General features: G+C 30.3%; 3 protein-coding genes across 6 annotated transcripts; 2 read left to right on the top strand and 1 right to left on the bottom strand.

Annotated features, from left to right (window-relative positions):
- The first annotated feature begins 3208 nt into the window (after positions 1 to 3208).
- LOC124425196 (flavin-containing monooxygenase FMO GS-OX-like 6) lies at positions 3209 to 6734 on the top strand. Of its 2 annotated transcripts, XM_046965204.1 has the most exons (7): positions 3209 to 3590; positions 3687 to 3906; positions 4748 to 4889; positions 5018 to 5329; positions 5401 to 5551; positions 5643 to 5917; positions 6068 to 6734. In XM_046965204.1, exons 2-7 carry the CDS (start codon positions 3698 to 3700, stop codon positions 6278 to 6280), a joined length of 1302 nt encoding a protein of 433 aa, XP_046821160.1. In that variant the 5' UTR covers positions 3209 to 3590; positions 3687 to 3697; the 3' UTR covers positions 6281 to 6734. The 2 variants fall into 2 exon arrangements, with proteins under 2 accessions (XP_046821160.1, XP_046821161.1); XM_046965205.1 differs by lacking the exons at positions 3209 to 3590; positions 3687 to 3906 and adding an exon at positions 4491 to 4620.
- Positions 6735 to 6868: 134 nt separating this feature from the next.
- On the top strand, positions 6869 to 15098 carry LOC124425198 (dynein light chain Tctex-type protein 2B-like). 3 transcript variants are annotated; one of them, XR_006942447.1, is made up of 5 exons: positions 6869 to 7144; positions 7341 to 7474; positions 7548 to 7681; positions 13080 to 13840; positions 15011 to 15098. XR_006942447.1 is itself a non-coding variant. In XM_046965210.1 (4 exons), the coding sequence occupies exons 1-4, from the start codon at positions 6975 to 6977 to the stop codon at positions 13107 to 13109; spliced, it is 468 nt and encodes a 155-aa protein (XP_046821166.1). In that variant the 5' UTR covers positions 6869 to 6974; the 3' UTR covers positions 13110 to 14652. The 3 variants fall into 3 exon arrangements, 2 of the variants coding, with proteins under 2 accessions (XP_046821166.1, XP_046821165.1); XM_046965210.1 differs by lacking the exon at positions 15011 to 15098 and having other exon boundaries at positions 13080 to 14652; XM_046965209.1 differs by lacking the exons at positions 13080 to 13840; positions 15011 to 15098 and adding an exon at positions 7751 to 7816.
- LOC124425194 (mucin-5AC) lies at positions 8291 to 22946 on the bottom strand. The gene is made up of 11 exons (XM_046965203.1): positions 22726 to 22946; positions 15815 to 15968; positions 15044 to 15173; positions 14659 to 14776; positions 12360 to 12441; positions 11248 to 11299; positions 11071 to 11170; positions 10894 to 10987; positions 9550 to 10559; positions 9223 to 9429; positions 8291 to 9148 (listed from the first exon to the last, which is right to left on the bottom strand). The coding sequence occupies exons 2-11, from the start codon at positions 15936 to 15938 to the stop codon at positions 9014 to 9016; spliced, it is 2052 nt and encodes a 683-aa protein (XP_046821159.1). The 5' UTR covers positions 15939 to 15968; positions 22726 to 22946; the 3' UTR covers positions 8291 to 9013.
- Positions 22947 to 23645: the final 699 nt, after the last annotated feature.

Genomic DNA, 23645 nt, shown 5'->3' with positions numbered 1-23645 from the left:
ACCAATAGATATCGACTATGTTGTATCATTAAGTCAGAAAAAGTTCTAGCATTAGATTCATATAAGTATATCATACATTATTTAAACAAAGATTCAATATGAAATCAAGAATTTCAATATTATGTGCAATATAAAGTTTATTATATAATAGTAATACAATGCAAGTATCCACTGTCAAATAATTTAATAAGCTGTCGATAATATAGCACGCGATATGAAAATGATAGATGGGCATTTTTCCACATTTAAATAACAAATGTAATAATTAAATTCCACATACAAGATTAATTTGTTTCGTATAAATGTGTCTTTATTATAGTACATAGATAATTTAAAAAAAGAAAAATGAATGGTTATACATACTCATTCACTTTTTATGCATAATCATATTATAATATATTATGATTATACATAATTATGAACATCATTTATTCGTTTACATCAGAGTAAAATGATTTTTATTAACACGAATATTGAGGAATATAATGCTAAGGATCAGTTTTCTACATATCAATTAATATCTGTTGATATTGTCTGGAGCTCGAAAAAAAGATCTTTAATACTCAAATTAAATTTTTTTATCTTACTATTATGTATTAAGTTTCTACTGGAAAAAGCGATAAATCTGTCATAATTTAATCTAGTCTACACGTCGTTTATTTTCATACTGAAAGTTAAAAGTTTTTATATCAATATTTTATAAACTATAATACATGAAGTAATGGATAACGAAATGTGATTAGAGAAAATCTCTTTGGATTTGAGGACATTTTAATATACTTTCCATTATTTTACAGGATAATTGAAAGAATAGATTAAATATTAGTAATTCTATTAGCGTTCCTAAGAATATGTAGAAAATGAAAAAAATTATTACATTGACACACTAGGGTTAATAAACAATACGATACACTTAATTGATAAAGATTATCAACGAACATTATAATAATGGTATTTTCGAATATCATCTTTTTAAGTTAATATGTACATTTTGATAAAGACATATTTAAGAAGAGACAAGTTAGAAAAATACTGTATGTCAGAGACACATTTATCAGTCACACTGATAAAATTTCGTATGTACTCGTAGAGTTTATAATAAAATATTTAGTAACTGTAAATCATCGTATTATTAATTTTCAAATTTTATTTTATAGGTACGGATTATTCAAAACAATTGAAATAAGTTTTTCTTTAACTTAAATTTTTTCGCTTTTACCGCATTATTGGTTTGTGTTTAAACTTTCCATGCAAGTACTATTAGTATTACTTAATCATATTGTGTAATAACAGATAAGCATGTCATAGAGTGTCGCAATAATTTAATATTCTAACGTTTTCAAAGTAATTTCTTTTAACAGAATAAGTTCAATATCAAAGATTTGTTTTGATTACACTATATTTGAGTTTATTCTGAGACATAACAATCACTTATGTTATTTAATTAATAGATACTGTTCATAATACGAAGGATGTTCATTTCGTTCTTGCTTATTACTTAGTTATACATATTGCGTGGTCTAAAGTGATAAACGTGAAACTTGTTTGTTTTAAACGTATATCTTGATTTGTATATCGACAAAGCTTAAACGAAGTAATTTACAAAGTTTAAAATATGAAGTAAAGAAGAAAACAGTGTTTCCTATGCAATTTTGCGTCATCTGAGATTCGTTTCGAGTAGAGTCGAATGAAAATGACAAGAAAAATAATAAGATGAAAATAAGAATTAAAAAGTACATGATGTACGATAGTTCGGTCACATATTTGCAAAATAGAAGAAAATGACAACATTTCGTCGTTCATGAGATAATTCTTGTCTGAAATATACTATATATAGTTTTGTCTTCTCGACGCTCATTGAGTAACGAGAAAAGTTAATGTTGATGTCTTTCTTTCTTGAACAATAACCCTATTCTAGTATATATTTCCCGTAGATGTATATAAGATGTATATTTCCTATAGATGTATATAATCGCTATTTTTACAATTTATTGTATTACTGTCTCGCGCGTGATTAATACGGAACTCGTGATAAATAACAACGTATGATAATGAAGAGGAGAAACGTAGATATGTCCTCGAGTATACGAAGGATACTCCTAAAATTAGTAAAAGAAAACGAAATAAAAAAAGAGAGAAAAAATAGACAAAGACTAACCTCGCAATGGACTTTTCCGTTTCGTTGCCTTGAATATAAATTTCACGATGGTCATGAATCTAAAAACGAGCAATTTTCAGACACAATTAGAAGTGATAAGAAAAACGTTAGAAGAAAGAAAGAAATACAAAAACAAAAATGTATATGACTCTTAACTGGAATTATACGTATATATCAATATAATTATAAATTATGCGTACAATTGATCTTTATGATGCAATCATGCGTACAACTAATCTTTGTGATGCAATCATGCGTATGATGAAATATTATAATTGTTATAATTGCAAACTAAGTTTAAGTAAATCTTTAAGTAAATCTTTAAATTTAAGTAGAACTAGTTTATTCACGCAAAATAAAATAGACACGATTGCGAGATTCTTTAAATTGGCATCGTTTCACAGTTCATATCGCTTTTAACCAGGAAGTAATTATTATAATCAAAGTCTCGATTGAAGAGAAAAATATGTTATTCCGAAGCAATTTTCTTTCCTCTGTCGTAATCTGTCGAAAGGAAAAGGTGCCAATTTCCTCTCACCACATTAGAAAATACTGGCCAACATATTACTGCCTTCTTTAGAATTTAAGAGAATGTTCGGTTGCAAGTGCAAGTTATATTGCTATCGTACGTTCATTTAGAAATTTGTCATATAAATGTAAACTTTCTTATGAAACAATGAATTTCTTGAAAAAATTAATGTACATTAATTAAAAAAAAAAAAAAATAATGAATTAAATTCGTGATTAATGAAATTAAAAGATTTTAACCTTACGACATATGTATGAAAGAAACATAAAATATGTAAATTTATTAAAGATAACATTATCGATGAAAAAATCTCCATAAATTTATTGACCCGAAGAAAAAATTTATTTCATTCATAAATATCACACTTCCCTAAGTGAGTTGTTTATTTGTATAATACCTCTGACACTAGGCTTCACTGATTATCTTACGCATTTAAATATTTCGTCAGAATAAGCTACTCAACTACGATTATGAACGCGTCTTTCTAGAAAGAAATATTTTCCACATTTACATAAGCCTTTGATCGGAGGGGCAAGTAGAGAGGCCAGCGAGACATTATTGCAATACGCATTTGACTTTCGTGTGGACAGTCTTAATACAGCCTTTGCTTGAAACAGTTCGGAGCTAACTAGCCTCTGTGTGGCACAGCTTAAAACGATATATCATTGTGAGATTCCTTTACCTAAATCTTCGTGGGGTTATATTTAAACTCTCCTGTAACGAGTTACACTTTCCAGTTACACGTGAAATAAAAATATTATAAAATAATATTTAAAACGTCGATATTTTAGATTTATTTAATCGATTATTTTCCGATCTGATTGTAATCTTCGAAGAAGTACCATATATAACGAAATTTTTATTGTAAAAGACAAAGATATCAACGAAAAATCTAATCAAAGTGTATGTGAAATTATACAATTCTTCATTTGTTTTAATTTTATCACGATACTACATCATTCGAATATTTTTTTGAATAATTGGTAATAAAATACACAGTAAGAGAAAACATGCCGAGTAGTAAAACAAGAGTCGCAATCGTTGGCGGTGGTGTTGCCGGTTTGATCGTGGCTCGTCACGTAGCATCTAAACCCGACACCTATAGTCTTACCCTTTTCGAGCAAACCGATCAAGTGGGTGGAACATGGGTTTATACTGACGAGACCGATATTGATAAGCATGGATTACCAGTCCACAGCAGCATGTACAAGAATCTCAGGTTTGCTTCGAATAATATCTTATTGCTTATTATATTGTTTAAAGATTATTCTTTCAGGTACCACTAATATATATATATATATATATATATATATATATATAAAAAAGATTATTCTTTCAGCTACCACTAATATATATACAATATATATATATATATATATATATATATATATATATATATATGCACTTCTAATTCCTTGTATTTGTATTTTGTATGTGTATTCTAAAACATTCGATAGATCCTATTTGATGTTTACAAAGTTTATAAACATTAATAAAATACATATTTTGTATCTTATACAAAAGTACTTATTTTCTGTTGAATTACAGAAATGAACAATTAACAAATGTTTTAAAAATGTAAAAATATCATTTTCTCGTGAGATTATTTTGTTTTTTCTATTTATGAATATCTTTTTTGTGTAATATTTCCTTATAAAATGTTTTTTTGTAAAGTTTAAACAATATCTACTTCATTAGCATTATTTTTATTCTTTTTTTTAAAGCAATTGTTTTAAAAAGTTCCCGTATTCTTACATGTACAAATATATGTATTTCGTGACGATTTTTTAAAGATTATAAAGAAAGTGCGATAAACTTTATTGACATATGATACACTTTTCGATTTATTAACGAGATGATTATGGCGAGTTATTCCGGAAAATAAGAGATACATGACCGAACGATAAGATTTATTGCTACTTTAATCATGAGGGTACGCATTTCCTTCAGAAGATAGACTTAAAATTATGACGATAAAGATTGTAGGGTAAAAAAGAGATATGTAAATAAGGAAATAAAGAGAAGAGATCGATAAGAAAAATTTGAATATTCTGATATAGGACGAATCTTCCTAAGGAAATTATGCAGATACCAGATTTTCCAATGAAAGATCCGAGTGGTTCATCCTTTGTTAATCATAATGTGATACGTCAGTATTTGTGGGATTATGCGGAGCATTTTAATCTTTATTCCCATATAAAGGTACTTGAAAAAATGCGAATACCAAAAAACGACAATATCTTATGTTATTAAATAATTTAAAAAACAGCAAATCAATTCTAATTTTTATAATTATTTTTTAATGTCCAGTAATTGATTTTTAATTTTAGTTGAATACCGTGGTTAAACATGTAGAACCAGAAACATTAAGGAACGGTCAAACAATTTGGGTTATCAAGTATGAAGATTTAGAAAACAAATTGGAGGGGACTAAGACTTTCGATGTTGTTGTTTTATGCAATGGTCATTATACGGTCGGCCACATACCGCATATTCCAGGAATCGAAAGTTTTCACGGTACGTGTATCCACAGTCATCAATATCGAATCCCTGAAACCTACAGCGGAAAAAAGGTATGCATCTTAGGTGCGTCTTGGTCCGGGATCGATATTGCACTTGAAGTATCACAATATGCTGAACAGGTACAATGGCTTTTTTTATTTTCGATAAAAATAATTTTCTTATAAGGCATTCTTATCTTTTACTTCGTTAGGTTTATTTAAGCCATAACTTGCCAAATCCGATAGATTCAAAATTTACAAAGAATATCGATCAAAAACCAGGAATTGAATCTATTCAAGGAAATATTTTTACTTTCCTTGATGGAACTACGGCCAAAATAGATAATTTCATATATTGTACTGGTAACAAAATCCGAAATATTACATACATTACGACTATAACATACATTTTTTGTCATCGAATTTTTTTTTCATATCAATTTTATTGCTTCAGGTTATAAATTCACGTATCCCTTTATGTCATCTAAAGTTGATATACGTACGGACAATAATCACGTTGAACCTATCTATAAACATTTGGTGCACATTACCATGCCTAATTTATTTTTTATGGGAATACCCGGACTCGTTATTCCTTTTCCAATGTTTCACATTCAGGCGCAATATATTGTAGAAATTTTGGAGGGTCGCATCAAGTTGCCCTCCTCTGAAGAGATGTTGGAAGATTTTGTAAAGGAAAAGAACGCTTTATTGCAACAAGGAGTTCCTGTAAGATAGTATTTTATTAGTTTTTAATCGAGCGTTTTCTCTAGACTTGTATAAAATAAATCTTGCAAATTTTATATATTACATTAGTATTATATACAAATATAAAATAGTTAAGATATTTTTTCTCAAGTCGAATATTTCTTTCAACAGTTAAGGCATATCGTAAAGCTCAAGGAAAGACAATGGGCGTACTATGACGAAATTGCAGCAGCTGCAAACATACCGAGCTTTCCTCCTGTCATAAAGAAGATTTTCGACCACGTATCTGAAATGCGCGATATCGATTTTACCAGTTACAAAAATCATCAATATCGCATAATTGACGATGAAAATTTTACTGTTTCTTATTGTAAGCCTTGTTAGGGTCTACGCGAAAAGATAAAAGATACATGAGATTTTATTTCAATAGTGAAAACGGACCACATAGTTTGGTACTCGTTCACTGCCTGTTTCTCGTTCAATGGTTGGAATGTATATCTTTTCATTTCTTAGACCTTGACGACTTATGCTTCATTACCATCGATCATTCTTCGTTGTTAAACTACGAAGAAACGGATTAAGAAATATTACGTTAAATGTATAAAATCATATAAATGATGGCATTTATTAACTTGCTCTATTGTTTAGTTTGTAAGGGTTCAATGCATTGACGTAATATGATCCACGATAAATGATTAAGAAGATACTTCTATGACATAGAAAGGATAGTGAAAAGAGAAACAAAATGTTATTGTAACTATATATTTTTGCTGATAATATGTTACTATAATTAATGACGTGAGAGATATACTCGGAATAAAGACTTATTATCATGAAATACTAAATTAAATTCTTGACAATCCAAATGTGCATTATCACAAAATTATGCACTTTCGTAATTTATTTTAACATTTCGTCCATTCTTTTCCATTTGAATAGTACGCGTAGAGATAGCAGCGCCACCGCTTGTCGCCATAACAACATATCATTGGTATAAACAAGTCTCAGTATTACGATTTTGTGCTACGTGTGAAAAGTGCTTGTAATTTCTTTGATATTAATTAATTATCATTTGCAAATGGAAAACGCTGACATTATTGAAAATCAGGATCATCCGAAAAAGAACAAGACAGAAAGATCAAATGATTTTTCAGAAAACCTGAAGAACCTGGAAGTGGAAATATTAGGTGCCGAAAACAGTGAAGTGTCTGAACCTGTATATCGAATTCGTCCGCATCTTTATGATAAGTAATATATTTACTGTTTATATTTTTATTAATAAAATAATATTTTTCTTCTTAATATATGTAAATGTTATTTTTCGAAATTTGGTTATGTCATCGAAAACACATATGTTTATGTTCTACATAAATATAGAAAGTTGCGTTCGCAGGTAATATATTTATTATATCTTTTTTTTTATGTTTTTTTTTTTTTTATCAAGGTTTAAGCCTTTAAGCGCAAAAGAAGTGATACACAATGTATTGTTTGATCAGCTCTCTACAAAAACATACAATGCTCAGGATGCCGTCCAATGGACCAAAGATATAGCAGACATGATTAAAGAAAAAATTAAAGGTGATAGGAACTCTTTGAAGTTTATTAATAGGTATAAAAGAAAAGTAAACATTTGTTTCCTTTTTTTTTATAGAATTAAAATTTAAGCGTTACAAATATATCATAAATGTAGTCTTGGGGGAACAACACGGCGCTGGTATAAAAATGGGAACAAGATGTATTTGGGATGCAGAGGCAGATGCATATGCTTTCGACAGTTTTATAAATGTGAGAACAACAAGATCTTATTAGTTACTTATGAAGTATTTAAAATATAACATTTTTGCTATATTTTAGGATACCATATTTTGTGTAGCTACTGTATATGCTATATATTTTTATTAAAATGAGTAAAAAACATTACAAGGTGAAAATACATTGATTATAAGAATTCAATATATTGAATTATAAGTTTGAATGATGATCACAATATAAGAGAAATAGTAAACAAATTATATTTTAGAAACAGCATGTAATTTATTAAAATGCAACTTATTATTACTATACACAGGACGCATGCAAAACATGGCACAGTTTTTATATACAATAATGAGTAGTAATTATTTTTATTATTTTGCAATGCTTATCAATATACTTATGTATGTAATATAGCTGTAATATAGCATTACATCTATACACAATTCTTATTAGATTTATATATGACATTAATATACTAAAATTATTATAGCACCATAATTCACGGCATTGCACTATGGTTAAAGAGTCTCTTACATACTAATTGTTAGAAATATTTAATGAGATTCTATAAATTTAAAATATATAAATTGATAAATTAGTTAAGCACACAAAGATTATTTTATGATATGATCTTTTCACTTATACGTCAATCCATATATTTATTTGTCCTTTATGATTGCTTTACAGTAATACAAATCATATGTGCATGGTTTTAAGTAGCACATAATCGTAGATTAATTTTTTATATAGATAATTTCTAATTTCTTTATATATAGATAGTACTATATATTACTTCTATTAAAGAGAGCATATGTAATCTTGTTATAAGCAAGTAATTTGTACAAAGATTAAAGTCAATGAACATATGACAATATCTTCACATATATAGCATGGAGCTAATAAATTGGTCAATTATACACTAAAGTAAATACTTTCTATATTATATATTATTATATCAAATATGATATTGTAAGAAAGTATAAGAAACTTATAATTATTAATGAAAGTATCTATATAATGGAAATAGAAATAAATAGTTTATGATTATCTAATTTTTCGTCTTATCTAATGACACATGAAAGTACACTTGTATATTAAGAGAACTAAATTTGATTTCTTAATATGCATAATCATGTAATCTATCGATTAACTGTTTATTAAATAGAATAGCAAGTGTATTTTATTTATATTAAAATTATTAGATATTCAAAATATTGGCAAGAAGAACAAATATAATCTACTTAATTATGTACCAAAAAGCCTTGACTTGAAATTTGGACATATAGTGGAAGACGCAAATAACAATATTATCTTTCTTGTTTTGTTAACATACCCTATCAATATAGTTACTTTTCAACTAAATTACATAATGACACATGGTAAGGCACAACAGAGTGGTAGGCAAACAGGTACAACCGCTGCCCCACTGGAAGATTTACTTTTACTCTTGCTAGACGCCTCATATTCGTATTTTGCACTTCCCTTCTGCCATCCTCCCTAAGAAATTAAAAATAGATACTCAGAATAGCTGGAAAAATTGAAAATTGAAAGTATTGTGGAATGATACTTACACTAGATTGTGACATAGCTGCACCAAATTCTTCTTTCTTAGTAAACTCAGCTGAACCAGGAGGATAATATACTGGTGGTCCAGCAACGTTCTTGCTCTTCACCTTAGGCGGAGTATGAGGCAGAAAATCAACTTCTTTTTTTACGGCTGGTGAGTCTTTCTTTTGTTGTTCTTTCTCTTTTTTCTCAATATCTTCCAATACCTCACGCTTAAATGTAACATACATAATAAATAATATAATAGATCGATCATTAATGATTAATATTAATCATAGTGTGAAGGGACAAGTTCCCATCAATCGGTATCATGTATTTTGATTGTACATTACCTCGGAATCGGAGAACGACGCCATAAGATCTTCGAGTCTTGCCGGTGGTCCTTGTTGATCGTTTGGTCCTGAAGGTTTTGCATTAACAGGATAAACTTGTACTCCTCCTGGGGTTGGGAAAGGCTTAGGTAGAAGTACCTCGTGATCTTCGGCATTTTTACTTGGAGGTACTGTCGTTGTAGTGTTAGAGAATTTATAAACAGTGGTACCAGGTGGTGTTCCTTGAGAAGGTACTGGATAGTAATTCGTTCTTGTAGGTGTTCCTGGTTTATCTGGCGTCGAATGTCGTCCAGCAGAAGGTGGTCTGCTTGGATAGTGCTCCTCGAGTCGATTTATCGTCGTCATGTGAGTTTCATTTATTATAGGCGGTTGATTTTGATAAACGATGGTAGTAGTGTTACCAGGATAATCTGGTCTATCAGAAGGTGGTTGTCCATTAGGAAAATTGCCATCTACGTGATAATACTTCTCATTTCTAGTGACTGTTGTTCTGGAATCGATATTCGTCTGGGGTGGCGGACTTGGATGATAATTTTGTGGAAGTGTTCCACCTGACGAAGGTGGCAAACCATGATGGTCTTCGCGATAAAATTTGGTTTCTTTGTGAAGTGCCGTTGATTTTTTCGTCATTTCTATGGGTGGTTGACTGGTGTATTTGATTGGTCCACCCGGTCCACCTTGTATATTCTCGGTTACAGTTTGATAAGTGACCGTTTTGTCTGTGGTGGAAGTTCTGGGCAGAGTATAGGTAATAGTCTGATCGCCAGGAAGTACGGCTCCTCCTGGCAATGTGCCACCCGGTAGATATGTCTCTGGTGCTCCTGGTAACTCATAGGTGTATGTTTTTATAGTTGTTGTTACTTTCGTGTTGGGACCGGGTGCCAAATTGATCGGTATCGCTGGTGTTGGCGACGGTACTGGGACGTATTCCACGTTTCCGTATTCCTGGCCGGTGTTCGTATGCACGGTAGTCACTGTACTTGGAGAGGGACGTGATTCAGTCTGATAACCTGAGATATTAAACGATTATTGACTTAAACTTACGCCAAGATTATTAAATGGCGCTGAAGAATGAACATTACCGTAGTTTAAGTTTTTCTAATTTAGTTTTTAGAATTATATGACGTAAATTGTCAATTGAGTTCTTATGTCTTTTAGATTGTTATTGAGGGTTTTTTTGTACTTTAATAATAGAGAAAGGTCCTACGTGTACTTCTTAGTACTTACCAGTACTTCTTTTGATTATTTAATTGTCCTTAATACAGTATTTTTTATTATGAAAAACAATTGTGTTATTGTCGTTTTAAATATTAGAAGGATAATAATACTTAAAGATTTACGTACTAGATGAATCGTGTACATATTTTACATCTCGATATTGAGTTCCTGGAGGAGGTGAAGTTTCCATGGAGCGAGATGCCGAACTATCGGAGAATACCTAAAATATCAGAAATGTTTAACGTTAGATATTATAAATAAATTGACTACTGAATAGATTATTTATTTTATTACAATACTCACTAGTTCTCTATTAACCGTAGACTTTTTAGCGGTAGGTTCAGGACTACGGTGACCTGTTTGCGTTTTGCTCTCTTCGTAAGTAGTCTCATGGATATTATCACTGGAAATATTTTCATGTAATATTGTTTCTTTATTTCTATAAAACATTATCCTCAATGACATAGTGTGTAAACTTACATCATTGGTGTAGCAGTATTCATCATCGCATTATCTGCCATTGCCCATAAGTCTGCAAATTTAAAATACATTAACGTCTTCGAAATCGAAACATCAAGATTTATAAAATTCTTATTTGGTAAGCGTAACCTTCCATAATTCAGCAGGCCACTTCTCTCTCACGGTCATCTTTCTCTCCTTCTTTCTTTTAAACGAGGAGTAGGAGGAGAAGGAGCCACGCAAAAATTGGGTCAGCGTTCAGCTATACGCGATCCTAATATGGATAGGCTCGAGTATCGTATACATGTACGCGTTATTGCAAGGGAAACGCCAGCGATCTCCAGTTATCTCGATTTAACCGAACACCGTGAAAAGTGTCGCTACTTAATGGCATGTTTTGTTTTGTCACCATCTTCAATCTGTATTTCACATAAAAACTAAACAACTAATTGAGATATTAGATATTGTACGTATTTCGTGATATTTGTGATTTCCATTTATCTAATTGTAAGACTCATTATAATGATTTCTTCGTAGCACATTTCTAAATAAATTTCGTATAAATTTCTAAATAAAATTATCGTCATAGTGTTTGCGTATGATTCATACATTCGCATCATTATTTTCTTTAATAATCTTTTTTTCTTTAAAGAGACGACCAATGAGATAAAATATTTACGAAAAAATAGAAGAAAATTTTTTCGAAGATTTACATTATCAAGATTTGCCTGTCTATATTGTATTAAAACGTCGAATCTTTTTCGTTTTATCGTATTCATTGTCAATTAACCGTATACCTGCAAGGCCGTTGCACGCCTTAAAAGGAGCGACACGAGAGACTGGCCTCCCCTTCCTTCTACGATCGCTTAAAACGCGCTCGCACGCAACACGATTCGTCGCGGACACATACGGCCAGTTTATACCAAGAATCGAAGTCTTACCGAACTCTAGAGTTCGCTCATAAAGCTCAAGTCGAATCAAGTTGATCTATGTATATTCTTCTTAAATTATTTTGTACGAACATTTATCACGAATGATAATCCATTGTTAAGTATAAACAAATTGTTTATTCGATACTAAAAATAATTATGATCTAATATAATATTTGATAAATTAGAATGAGCATCGCTTACCGACTGGTTTTCCATCGATGCTCTTGTTATACTGATAGGACACCTGTTTATAAGCAACGGTTTTGCTTTGCCCCGGTTGAACCTACACAGGAAAAAGAAATTATATTTTAATTAATTTTTACATCCGGTAATTGATCGAATTTAAATTAAAGAAAGTCTTAAATTCGAAAAATGATGAACATGTTAATCTTCTATTTATCGATCAAGAAATAATTTAAAAATGTAAACTATTCGTTTGTTCTCGTTACATTCTTTGAAAGAGTAATTAGTTTAAATTAATACGAATACGTGGGTCGTCTTTTGAATACATAGACTTTCCTTATATGACCCTGATTAAGAGTATTCATCGTAATTGACGTTGGCGTATTGATTGTTAACGAATAAATGAAATATTTCATTTACAGAAATTTTTTAGATATTCGCAATTCGTTCTTCGTATTGTGCTATAAAATATTATTTTGATAGTTGTTTGTGAAAGATACTTGCGAAACATTCCGATTAGTCGATCAACGATTCTGTTCAAGCTTACAAGATACTATTAGAATAAAACGTTACGCAAATCAAATAATCTGTATCAATAATTGTTAAAGCCAAAGATATATATTTACATTGAACTATGAACTTACGATTGGTAGATTAAAATAAAAAAGGAAAAAAAAAGGAAAAGAGATAAGAAATGAATGGTATAATAATCCTAGCGATTTTTCAAACATGTTTCAGCATAAAAAAAGATTCCTGAGTTTCTCGTAGATGCCTTAAGGAGATATTTTAAAGGAAGAAATCGTGTCCCGTTTGTGGCGGTGTGAGAACGGACGAGCAAATTACACGTACGGTCGATTTATTTTCGTTGAACGTTAGATCGGAGGCCGCAGGAGCTGCGATTATCTTAGTCTCAAGTATAGGCGTGATATCACTCTCTAACGTTTCTAGCCAAGGGATCGCATTAAGCGCATGTCGATGTACTTATGTACACACTTATGTATATATATATATATATATATATATATATATATATATATACGTGTGTATATGCATGTGTATACGTAAGTACTCTGGTATAGAGATTTTGTCGACACGTAGCTCGAGGGCAAACGCACCGAGCAACGTAATCTTCCGTGTCTATTATTCAGGACGTAAAATCGTAAAGTGACGCGTTTCGAACTGGTAATCGTTGATTAAAAGGTTTGAAAGAGCAACCACGCGAAGAAATGACGAACGATTCTCACATTAGGTGCTGGAAGCGAAGAGAAAAGATGCGATCACTTGCGACCAAACTTAACTCTCTATAACAGCTTATCTCAACTTATGGGTCTTAAATTTTTAATCGATCATAAAATAATAATTGCTATCTTATAGCAAAGCAAGAGAAGTGATTAATTTCTAAGTGACTTCCAGAAAATTTTCCATAAAATGTTCTTTGGGAATTCGTGAAAATACTGCATCTTTTAAAGTGACTCTAATCTACTAGATTCTTAAAAATTGTATGTATATTGTAAATATTTGGATAACGGTACCATTAGAGATTAATAATGTATTGGGCCCCACTGTAAAAAGGTTGAGAAACGTTGCTCTATAATGTCTATGCAATTTTAAAGTTACACATTCATATATTTGTATTTTTTTAAATCTTATTTTTTTTTCTGACACAAAATTAAATATTTCTTAATATTCGAAGGTTAATATTTGTTAAATGTAAGTTATACTTTTACTTATTTACACTACTATACGTTATATTATTAGTTTTACATTATATAATCTAATTTTTTAGATACAAAAATTAATTTTGGATAATTAGATCATTCGTTTATTATGAGCTTAAGTTCAGTTCTATTTTTATTACAATAAAATAATTAAATTTTTGACAATGATGTTCATTTCTGAAATGAATATTTCTGAATTGAATGAAAATTTGTTGATAATCATTTTTTTAATTTTCGTTTAAGTACGCATTACTTCGTTTAAATGTAATATATGAATTTAATAATATTCGATGCTCTTGTAGTTTCTTTTTTCGCTTTAACTTATATTAATATCTCTAGAGTTTCATGGAGACGAGGAAATAGTGGATACCAGTATGTTAATTTGTAGTTACCATACGCGTTTCTTTCTGTTTTCTTTCTTTCGTTTTTTTGTCGTCGTTAGATGATACATTTGATTTCATTCTAACGAAACGTTTAAGTTTAAAATGAATGATCATTGTGCAAGTTTTGAGAAGGTCAAAAATTTTTTTTTAATATTGCATAATCTATCTTACTAATATGATTAATATCGTTATCAATCATAAAATATTAATTCTTACATTTTGGAGTTCTGCATCGAGAAGTTCTAAACCTGGTATATTACTGGGCACACCACTAGGAACTGTACTCACAAATTTTTCAGTGGTTGTTTTGGTAGAGCGTGTTGGTGATACAGTCCTGAAAGTTTATTTTTTATAATTATTTCTTGTAATAATTATTACATTCTATACTTCTAATTTCTTTTATTAGTTTCATTCTTATATTGTTAAACGCGAAATCGTAGAATCGATGATAAACGCGTTTAAAATTTATACATTATTAATTGAATAAAAATTATTATTCTTAAAAAAGTTTTTTTTTTGAGTTTCTTCAATTATTGTTTTTGATATCACATACCATGCGTTATGTTAGGAAAGAAATGTAATCTTTTATGAAAAGACTCACCTGCCCTCGGTGACTACTCTGGTTGGATTCGCAGCCACACGGTATTCGACTTGAGGCGAGAGAGCTCTTCCACTTCGACTTGGAGTGGCACTTCTCGAGACGCTAGTCTGAAGATCCTCGAGAAGTGCATCTGAAATTGTTCGAAAAGTGTCGTTTAATGTGGCACGAGAGAGAGAGAGAGAGAGAGAGAGAAAGAGAGAAATTTCCTTACTTCTCTAGAAACGTACGAAGACACTCTGGACGTGACTAACTTCATTAAAAGGTATTATTTTATTCAAAGTGAAATTATTTTCGTTAATTCATCTAGTTAAAAAATATTCTCGTATTTTGATTTCGATGAAATCGTCGAAAGAGTGATTTATGCTAATACTTTCAAATGATTAATAAGTATAATTATTAATATTAATGTACATTAGTATATAAAATGCATTAGTAAAGTGACTGATTTACATTAGTTCTTATACGTATTTCACAAAGAAGGAAAAGTGAGTGGGATGACAAAAGTAAACGACGAGAATAAAATGTCGAGCGTTGCTATTATTGGTGCATGCTCGACGCTACGAGATTAGAAAGGCGAACGATGACGATAACGACTACGATTGGTAATGCATAGAAGCAAGACATTTCTTCGACGGTAGAGATTTCAATGCAATTTCGAAAATGGCCGATCAAATTCGCCGTATGGATGGCAATTTTTAAGAAACGTCAATCATTCGATTAAAAACTAAACATATAGAATTACATTGTCTAGTGTCATGTTTAAATTGTTACCTAAATTGTTTTCGAGACTGCCGGCCGTGACTGCGCCGTGGCTTTGGCCAGATATAGGACCGCCATGACTCACGATCTTTCTACTGGTGTGCGTGCTCGTCCTCTCCCTTACAGCCGTTGACATCGCGTTCCTTGTAGCCCTACCTCACGATACCTAAATTAACATTGATAGATTTATTTAATGAAATCAACATTGAATATTTTTAAATCATAAATTTATTAAATATAATATTCAAGATGTAAGAATATAATAATCATTATTATATATAATTTTTAAGAATAAATTAGATTAAGATATTCAGAAATATTTGAAAGTTTTAATAAATTTTATCAAGCCTCGTAATTTTAATTTATCAGTAATGTAGATTATCTTGGATAATCTCTCTTTAATATTTTATAGATATAAGCGTTCAATAGAAAGCTTTATCTATTTATAGAAGCTTGCATATATTCAAAACGATAAATGCATAGGAATTGGATCTACGGGTGTGGTGTAGGAACTTTAGTTCGGAGCCGGTTTACCTATAGCACGTTGTGTTCGTAACGCAGGACATCGACATTCGTGTGGGTCGTAATAACATTTTTCCAGCTCTAACAAAATTTGCAAGTATTCACATAATTATTTACAATTTATCTAAGCAAGTCGATTCGTAGCTTGTTTTCTATTAATGTAATCGTACATTACTGTAATCTTTTCTCTTAATGTAATGCCATTATCGTTTAACAAATATCTGTATTTCTATAAATTATAAAAATATCGTTCCTAGAATCTATATTACACTTTGAAACGTAATCCTCGCACTATTTCGAATAGTTTGCCAAGTTTTAATAAAATTTTGATATCAACCTAGATCAAATTTCAAAGTTAATTTTTAATCTGCCACTTTAATTTAATTAATACTTCCATTTTACATGGTAATTCGTGATTTTATAGCTATACTAAAATACTTTTTTCTATCTTATATACCTTTATTCTTTTGTACGTACATTTATTAGTAGAAATTCATTAGTAAAAGTAACAAATCATTAATTTCTAAATAAAATAACATGTACCGTATTATATAGAAAGTATATGGTATATTTTTACAAAGTTCAAGAGGATCATATTATGATTTTCCACCTAAGTTTAAATGGTGATCGACTTTCTCCACGAAAATAAAGCATCTCATGGTATATTGGGCAACGATGCGGGAGAATTTAGCTGACTGGATGCTATTTCCTCGAGAAACGCCAAACGTCTTGTTTATTCCGGCTGAGGCACCGATACGAATGGGGCCAAGGGGCCAAGGAGCCTTTCCGAGAATCGACCACTAAGAATCGTTCGCTTGAACGAGCTCCTACGATCTCCGCTGAAACGACTTCTTACTACGAATTGGCCTAAAAGCTGGACGGAACTCTTAATAATCAACGAGCTCGTTATAGATGTGAACAAATGATGAAATTTCCTCACGAAATCCATGATTTTTTCAATCACCTTTCTTGTTTATTTTTTTTTTTTTTCTATTTCGTTGTCGTCATAAAATCGCGAAAGATCATTGTGCTTTTCTGATCTTTCTCTTCGATAATATCTCGTTTCTATTAATTCAGATTTATCTTCCTGAATAAAATCTCGTCGTAATTTTTCTCATTTATTCTTTGAACATCGAAAGAAGTTCGCTCAAAAAGTTATATAATATTTTATTTTTCGTAATCATCCAAACGATCTACTAATCTTTTGAATCTAATTAAATAACACGATAGATTTAATTTGTAGGAGATGGTGAACGAACCAAAAGATTAGAATAAGTCATATTGTTTATGTTGATCCGAGGTCATTGGGGGATCAAGATATTCTTTCGTGGTATTGAGAGGAGGTCCTTCTCAGTCTGTCTTCTTTTTTGACGTAGATTTACGAGTAGTTAACGAGTTGTTAACAAGAGTATGTTTGAGTATGTACACGCGTTCATAGTAGATCGTTAAAAACACTTTAATCCTCCTATACGCCACTGTTAGGAGAACGAGAAAGATAGACAAATCGTCCTCGTGACCACTTAAAGGCCTGACGTTGCAAAGGTTATCTCCGAAAATTTCTTCGTAGATCATCTCAAGATTAAACTCTCATTCAAAGTCGACCGATGATGTTTTGTACGCATGTTATATATGTATGTGCATATATATGTAAATATGTACAAATATAGAATATACGTAATTATTCGATCACTCTCCCTCACTCATTTGAATGATATTTACAATACAGTGGCGTAATCATTATGAAGAAAAGATTAAATTTTCATAAGCGAAGTTCTTCATATTATTTTATTAAAAAATATTCTTATGCAATTTGTTTTTTTTTTTTTTTTTTATTTAAAATTCCGAACACAAGGTGGAATTATTTAATATTTCAACATCGAATTCAATTTATTAATAAATTATCAATTTAATGAGCATTTTTTATTACAAGAAAATATTTAAATATGTTTATTAATATCTCGAATTGGAAATATTGTTTATGATTATTCTATAAAGAAACAATCATCCAGTATAGATTTAAGCAGAATTGATCGATCAGCTATTAGACATTAACAAATATGATAAATTGAAGAGTCTCCGTGATTACGCCATTGTCAACTACGATGTAACCGCTTTTAAGCACATCGTTAACAACGAGTTACAGTCTTGGTGACATTGTGGATTGTGACTCAAGGTCTGCGCGTTAATCAAAATGACGATGACTGTGATTGCGTTTGTTTCGAGGATATATTTGTCATTATAAGTTTTGGCGAAAAGTGTTTAATAGTTATATTCTTTTTTTGATTAAATTATATTCTTTGTTCTTCAGGGAATCGGCCAATGATTCAATGGATTTATGGCTTGTTTTCGTTCAAAAGAGACTGCCAAATTGCACCTTTATCTTTTCTTTCGATCTCAGACTTCGAATGATATACAAGAAAGATAAAAGCGTAGGTATATCGTATTTAGGATCGCGAGACTAGAAACACGATAGACATTTAAAATCATTATTCTACGCCATTTATAATATCGACATGCTTTTGCAATTTATATTTGCAAATGTAATCAAGGCTCTATTTGTCACGCATTTCATAAAAATGAACCTTCGTTCTTTTGCAATCGTTAGTATGTACATAATATATACAACCTTCTCGATAGTTATGTTGACAAGGTTGTTATCACCAATGGAAAATGGAAACGTACAACAAAATCAATAGTGTTCACTTCATTGTATTACTTTCATTCCGTCTTCTTTAATTTTATCGTTAATTTTTTTGCAGCATCAGAACGTTTGTTAATTTTATGACATAAAAGAGATGGTATGAGTCATGTTTATATACCACTGGCTTTTTCATGAATTCAGAAATTTAAACATACCTTGAGAATTTAAAACTAATGAAAGTATAAAACAGTTTCAACTTCGGTTTGCGATATCGATAATTTATGCACATATAAAACGTTTTACGATAACGATCGTGCAATAGATTACATGTATTTTAAAATAATTTAGTTTAATGATACAATTTAATGAATCATAGATAATAAAATTTTGCTATTAAAATTTCCAAAGACTAACCAATAGACAAATCGTTAGAAATATTTCTTTAAGTCAAAAAAAAATTTATGTTCTTATAAAGGAAGCGATTATCCAATATGGAAGTGTGAACAACGGCACGAGTAGGAGAATTACATGGAATACGAACGATCACATAGCCGTTCGATCGGGCTAATTAAATTTCGGTTGACGTTCGAGAGAACACATGTCCGATCATGAAGAACTGACTAATAGATAGTCTTCATTGATGATTAACACTGTTATATTTATTTAGTTCAATTTAATCTTTCTATATTTGACAACGATCGTCTATTAGTAATACATTCTTGATATAATACATTTTAGGTTAAATAATTAAAATAATTGACCATGTTTTAATTATAAATCGTATCGAATGACTACAATTAATTAAATTCATTAAAAATCATCACAAAATCTTTCTATGTTCGTCTAATAAAGTCGTTAGATGGTTTGTTAAGCAATTTATTAAATTTCTGTTGGTCTTGTAATGAACTTTAATCGTCGATCTTTCTATTCCTTAATAAATATAATTACGATACGCCCCATTTAAGTTACTTCACACGCGTAACTTGAACGTAGTTTTCGAAAGACGACCTTGCGTTTGGTTACTAATAGATCGAGCATCTATAACCTTAGCTTTCTCTCTGTTAACATTCTGCTATATCGAATTTCCTCAATGCCCGAAGGGAAGAGAACCTAAGAGATCCCAAGGTTAGTATGGCGAACTCTGTCAAAACGCGATTTCGTTCCCCTCTTGATCCCATAGTAACTCAGACGGAAAGAAATTCTTAATATTCTTCTAAGTGAATAAATACTCTATTACATGAATAGAAGACAGTATGATTTTTTTCTTTTGGTTCCTTCTTATTTATTTGATAAGATAAAGATAGTTGGCATCTTTCATCAGATGAAAATGAAGATTAGAATTATTGTTTGCTTTAATTTAATTAACAATTTAATGTGATAAAATATCTGCTTTTAGTTATTTTCCACAAATTAGAAAGTTAACGATTTAAATGATTTTATAAAAATTAATTTGAAAAAATGTGATTTCGAAAAAATTGCAAAAGTACAATTAAAATTAGCAAACGAATAATAACTATTGAAAAATAGTTTTCAAATGTAAAATCTGGAAATATTACTACTTCAATTACTACTTTCAGGAAAAAATAATATGTAATAATTCTACGAATATACTATAGAATATAGATAGTTCGCGATTTGACGAATTAATTTTTTACTATTCTTTTTCTGTAAAATAAACATTTTCTGTAAAGTAAATAAACACACAACAAAATGAAAATTTACATTTCCTACAGACCTAATTCAGTAAACGTGTCTTTTATTTTTGATAATATATTTTTTTTTTATTAAAAAGTTTAATTGTGTTAAATAAAAGATAAATATTTTTGATATTATGTCATATAAGAGAAATCTTGAAGCTGATCATTCGTAAAACGAGAACTAACTATATAGGTATAAATATATATATAAATATATATATATATATATATATATATATATATATATATATATGTATATATATAACGTATGACATTACGTGGGTGACGAGCTGCCTGACCAACCGGCGGCGCCCGGAATCTCGTCTCATCTCCTTTTTATCTCTTTCTTCTCTCGCGCCGCCATCTTACCCTCCTCCAACCGTTGGCCACCGATCTTCGTTCTTTGTTTGATCCGCATAAATATAACACTCTCACCTAACATAAGTTAGAGATTTTCTGTGTTTTGCGTAGTTATTCGTAGGATTATCGAATCATAAAATTCATAAAATTCACAAGATCTTAAGGGAGCTACTTGTCATTCTATTATTTCTCATATTTATAATTTAATGTACTATTATCAATTAATTAATTATTTATTTGTTGATATATCCACGAAATATGGCATTATTTAATTATTTTGCAAGATATTTGCTTGTTTAATAATCGAGTTCTCTATATATAATACATGTTTATGTTCGCATATATAAATGTAAATATTTTTTAAGATAATTACATTTAAAAAAAATTCTACGCGCATATTTCATTCGTTCATATTTCGTGAAAAAAAGACCTAGAGTCGTATAAAATCACGAAACTACATCGGCGAACCTGAATCTATTCTTGTCTTGTTAGCTAGTGGTAGTAGTCGCACAAAGTTTCGTACCAGCAGCTTTTTGGCGTTATGCCTATTTTTGCTCTTGCTTTCGTCCTTCAACGTCCCATTTACCCCGCTACACAAAAGTTTACATTATTCATTTTCATTTTTATATTGGAACCAAAAAACTTTTCTTTTCTATCTCATATCAATATGTGTTTGTAGCGATTCGATGATTTATTGTGTAATGTACGAACTTTGTTATATTTAATATTTCTATTAAAAAAAAAAAATCAAAGACGATAAAGAGAAACGTAAATAGTTGCCGTTTTGATGGGCACGCGTTCATAGTTACGAAAACCTGTGGAACGAGCTATACATAGGTAAAAACTCTATAAAAATACAAAGAGAAATTTGACCTTCCACCTATCCAAGAAAAAGAATCGTTTGGATCGCTTGGATCGCTTGGATCGTTTGGTCTTCGGATTACGTATTTCAATAAGAATGTTTGATACTTATCGTCGTGAAGCTACCATACGTGTGATATATTTATTTTCTACACTTTTATGTTTGTTAATGAATTATTTTTAAATTATATGAAATAACGAAGCTACAGAAATCAACTATAGATACCGGTTATATGCTTAGTTGGATTTAAATATAAAAAAAGGATCACCACGCGTTAAATAATGACACATGTAGCATAATGCCATCCACTGTTTACGAGTACTTGAAACCGCTAAGATGTTCTTTTTTGATCGTGAAGAGACTAATCATTGTACAGTGTACATTGACAGACCACGTCAATAAACGTTGAATTGATATTTAAATACTTCATTTCAAATTAAAAACATCGAAGATTTTTCTGAGAATATAATTAATTTCTAAAGTTTTATTAATAATTATGATAATAATGACAATACCAGTTAGTTGATAAATTATGGCATTCGAAAGAATTGGCCGACTTCCGAATTATATGTATTTCCTTTTTAATTTGACAAAGATCATAAAATCGATTAAAAATTCATTAAATGAACGATGAACAGACAGAATTGATTTCAATTTTACGCATATTGCTTCGTACTAAATAAAAATTAGCCAAATTTAGAAAATAATGAAAGATAATGAGTTTCTTGTAGCAAAGGAATACAATTAATGATATAAATGATAAATCAGAGGTGGTATAACAATGAATCGAATCTTGCAGATTAATTACTTATAGATTTATGAATCTAAGATTATTTCTCACCTCGCGAGAAAGGAACTAATCCCAATTTGATTTTGTTGAAACGACACACCGACGATTCGACTAATTTTTTCGTTTCGTTTTTTTTTCGTTTTTCCTCTTGATCGCGTGTCACAAGATAGATTAAGTAAGATCGGATCGACGGATCGATGGATCGCGATCAAGAAGACGTTTCACTGAGAGACACCGCAGTGGCCGTCAGTCTAGAACTGGTTGTATCCACTTGAGCCTACATTCGCGGGAGTTCGCCGATACACGCCACGAAACGCACGCATGCACGCATGCGCGAACGCGAGTGTAGCATAAGCGCCCGTCAGGTGTTCGCTCATTGCCTTTTTCTTTGATTTTATTCTCTTCTTTCATTCTCAAAATTTGGACAAGACTCTTCGTCTTTATTTTCCCTCGTTTTCTGTTATTATTTTTTAATCTATTACGTTTAAATTTGGCATAATCTTTAGTTATACAGATGTATTATTTTAGTAATACATCATTAATGAGAATTATTAATGAAAATTTTTTTATTATGGTAGTCATAATGTAAAAAAATTTAATTAAATTGATGATAATAATGATATACTTTAATTATCAGTGAATTTTTAATAATCTTTAGATTATAGTATCAGTAACGATATCATATTAATTAATAACTATAGTCTTTGTTATATCGATAAATTAAGTATCATATGTATATACATAGGTAGATACAGAGATATACACATACAATTTTAAATATCTAATTAAATTTAATTTTCATTAACTTTATAATGTATTCTCGCACGTTTAAAACTTTATACACAGATTTGATGAGTCTACCTATATCTGTTGGAAGTCTGTTATCCCTATTTGAAGAACCCAAACTATCTACGCGTAAGATAATTAGCCATTGAATGTAAAATTTAACACCCTTCACTTGCAAATTTAAC

Source organism: Vespa crabro, chromosome 6 (genome assembly GCF_910589235.1).
Source record: "Vespa crabro chromosome 6, iyVesCrab1.2, whole genome shotgun sequence".
NCBI classification, from domain to species: domain Eukaryota; kingdom Metazoa; phylum Arthropoda; class Insecta; order Hymenoptera; family Vespidae; genus Vespa; species Vespa crabro.
Note: the sequence above shows the minus strand (reverse complement) of the source record. Positions and strands in the feature narration are given on the sequence as shown.

What these genes read in the sequence shown, in the direction of transcription:
- LOC124425196 (XM_046965204.1), top strand. Translation starts at nt 3,698, where the DNA reads ATGCCGAGTAGTAAAACAAGAGTCGCAATCGTTGGCGGTGGTGTTGCC. An exon ending in AGCATGTACAAGAATCTCAG is followed by an intron (nt 3,907 to 4,747) that starts GTTTGCTTCGAA and finishes ATTCTGATATAG; the next exon opens with GACGAATCTTCCTAAGGAAA. An exon ending in ATCTTTATTCCCATATAAAG is followed by an intron (nt 4,890 to 5,017) that starts GTACTTGAAAAA and finishes TTTTAATTTTAG; the next exon opens with TTGAATACCGTGGTTAAACA.
- LOC124425198 (XM_046965209.1), top strand. Translation starts at nt 6,975, where the DNA reads ATGGAAAACGCTGACATTATTGAAAATCAGGATCATCCGAAAAAGAAC. An exon ending in GATTAAAGAAAAAATTAAAG is followed by an intron (nt 7,475 to 7,547) that starts GTGATAGGAACT and finishes TTTTTTTTATAG; the next exon opens with AATTAAAATTTAAGCGTTAC. An exon ending in CTTTCGACAGTTTTATAAAT is followed by an intron (nt 7,682 to 7,750) that starts GTGAGAACAACA and finishes GCTATATTTTAG; the next exon opens with GATACCATATTTTGTGTAGC.
- LOC124425194 (XM_046965203.1), bottom strand. Translation starts at nt 15,938, where the DNA reads ATGTCAACGGCTGTAAGGGAGAGGACGAGCACGCACACCAGTAGAAAG. An exon ending in AGAGTAGTCACCGAGGGCAG is followed by an intron (nt 14,777 to 15,043) that starts GTGAGTCTTTTC and finishes ATAAACTTTCAG; the next exon opens with GACTGTATCACCAACACGCT. An exon ending in ATATGTACACGATTCATCTA is followed by an intron (nt 10,560 to 10,893) that starts GTACGTAAATCT and finishes TTAATATCTCAG; the next exon opens with GTTATCAGACTGAATCACGT.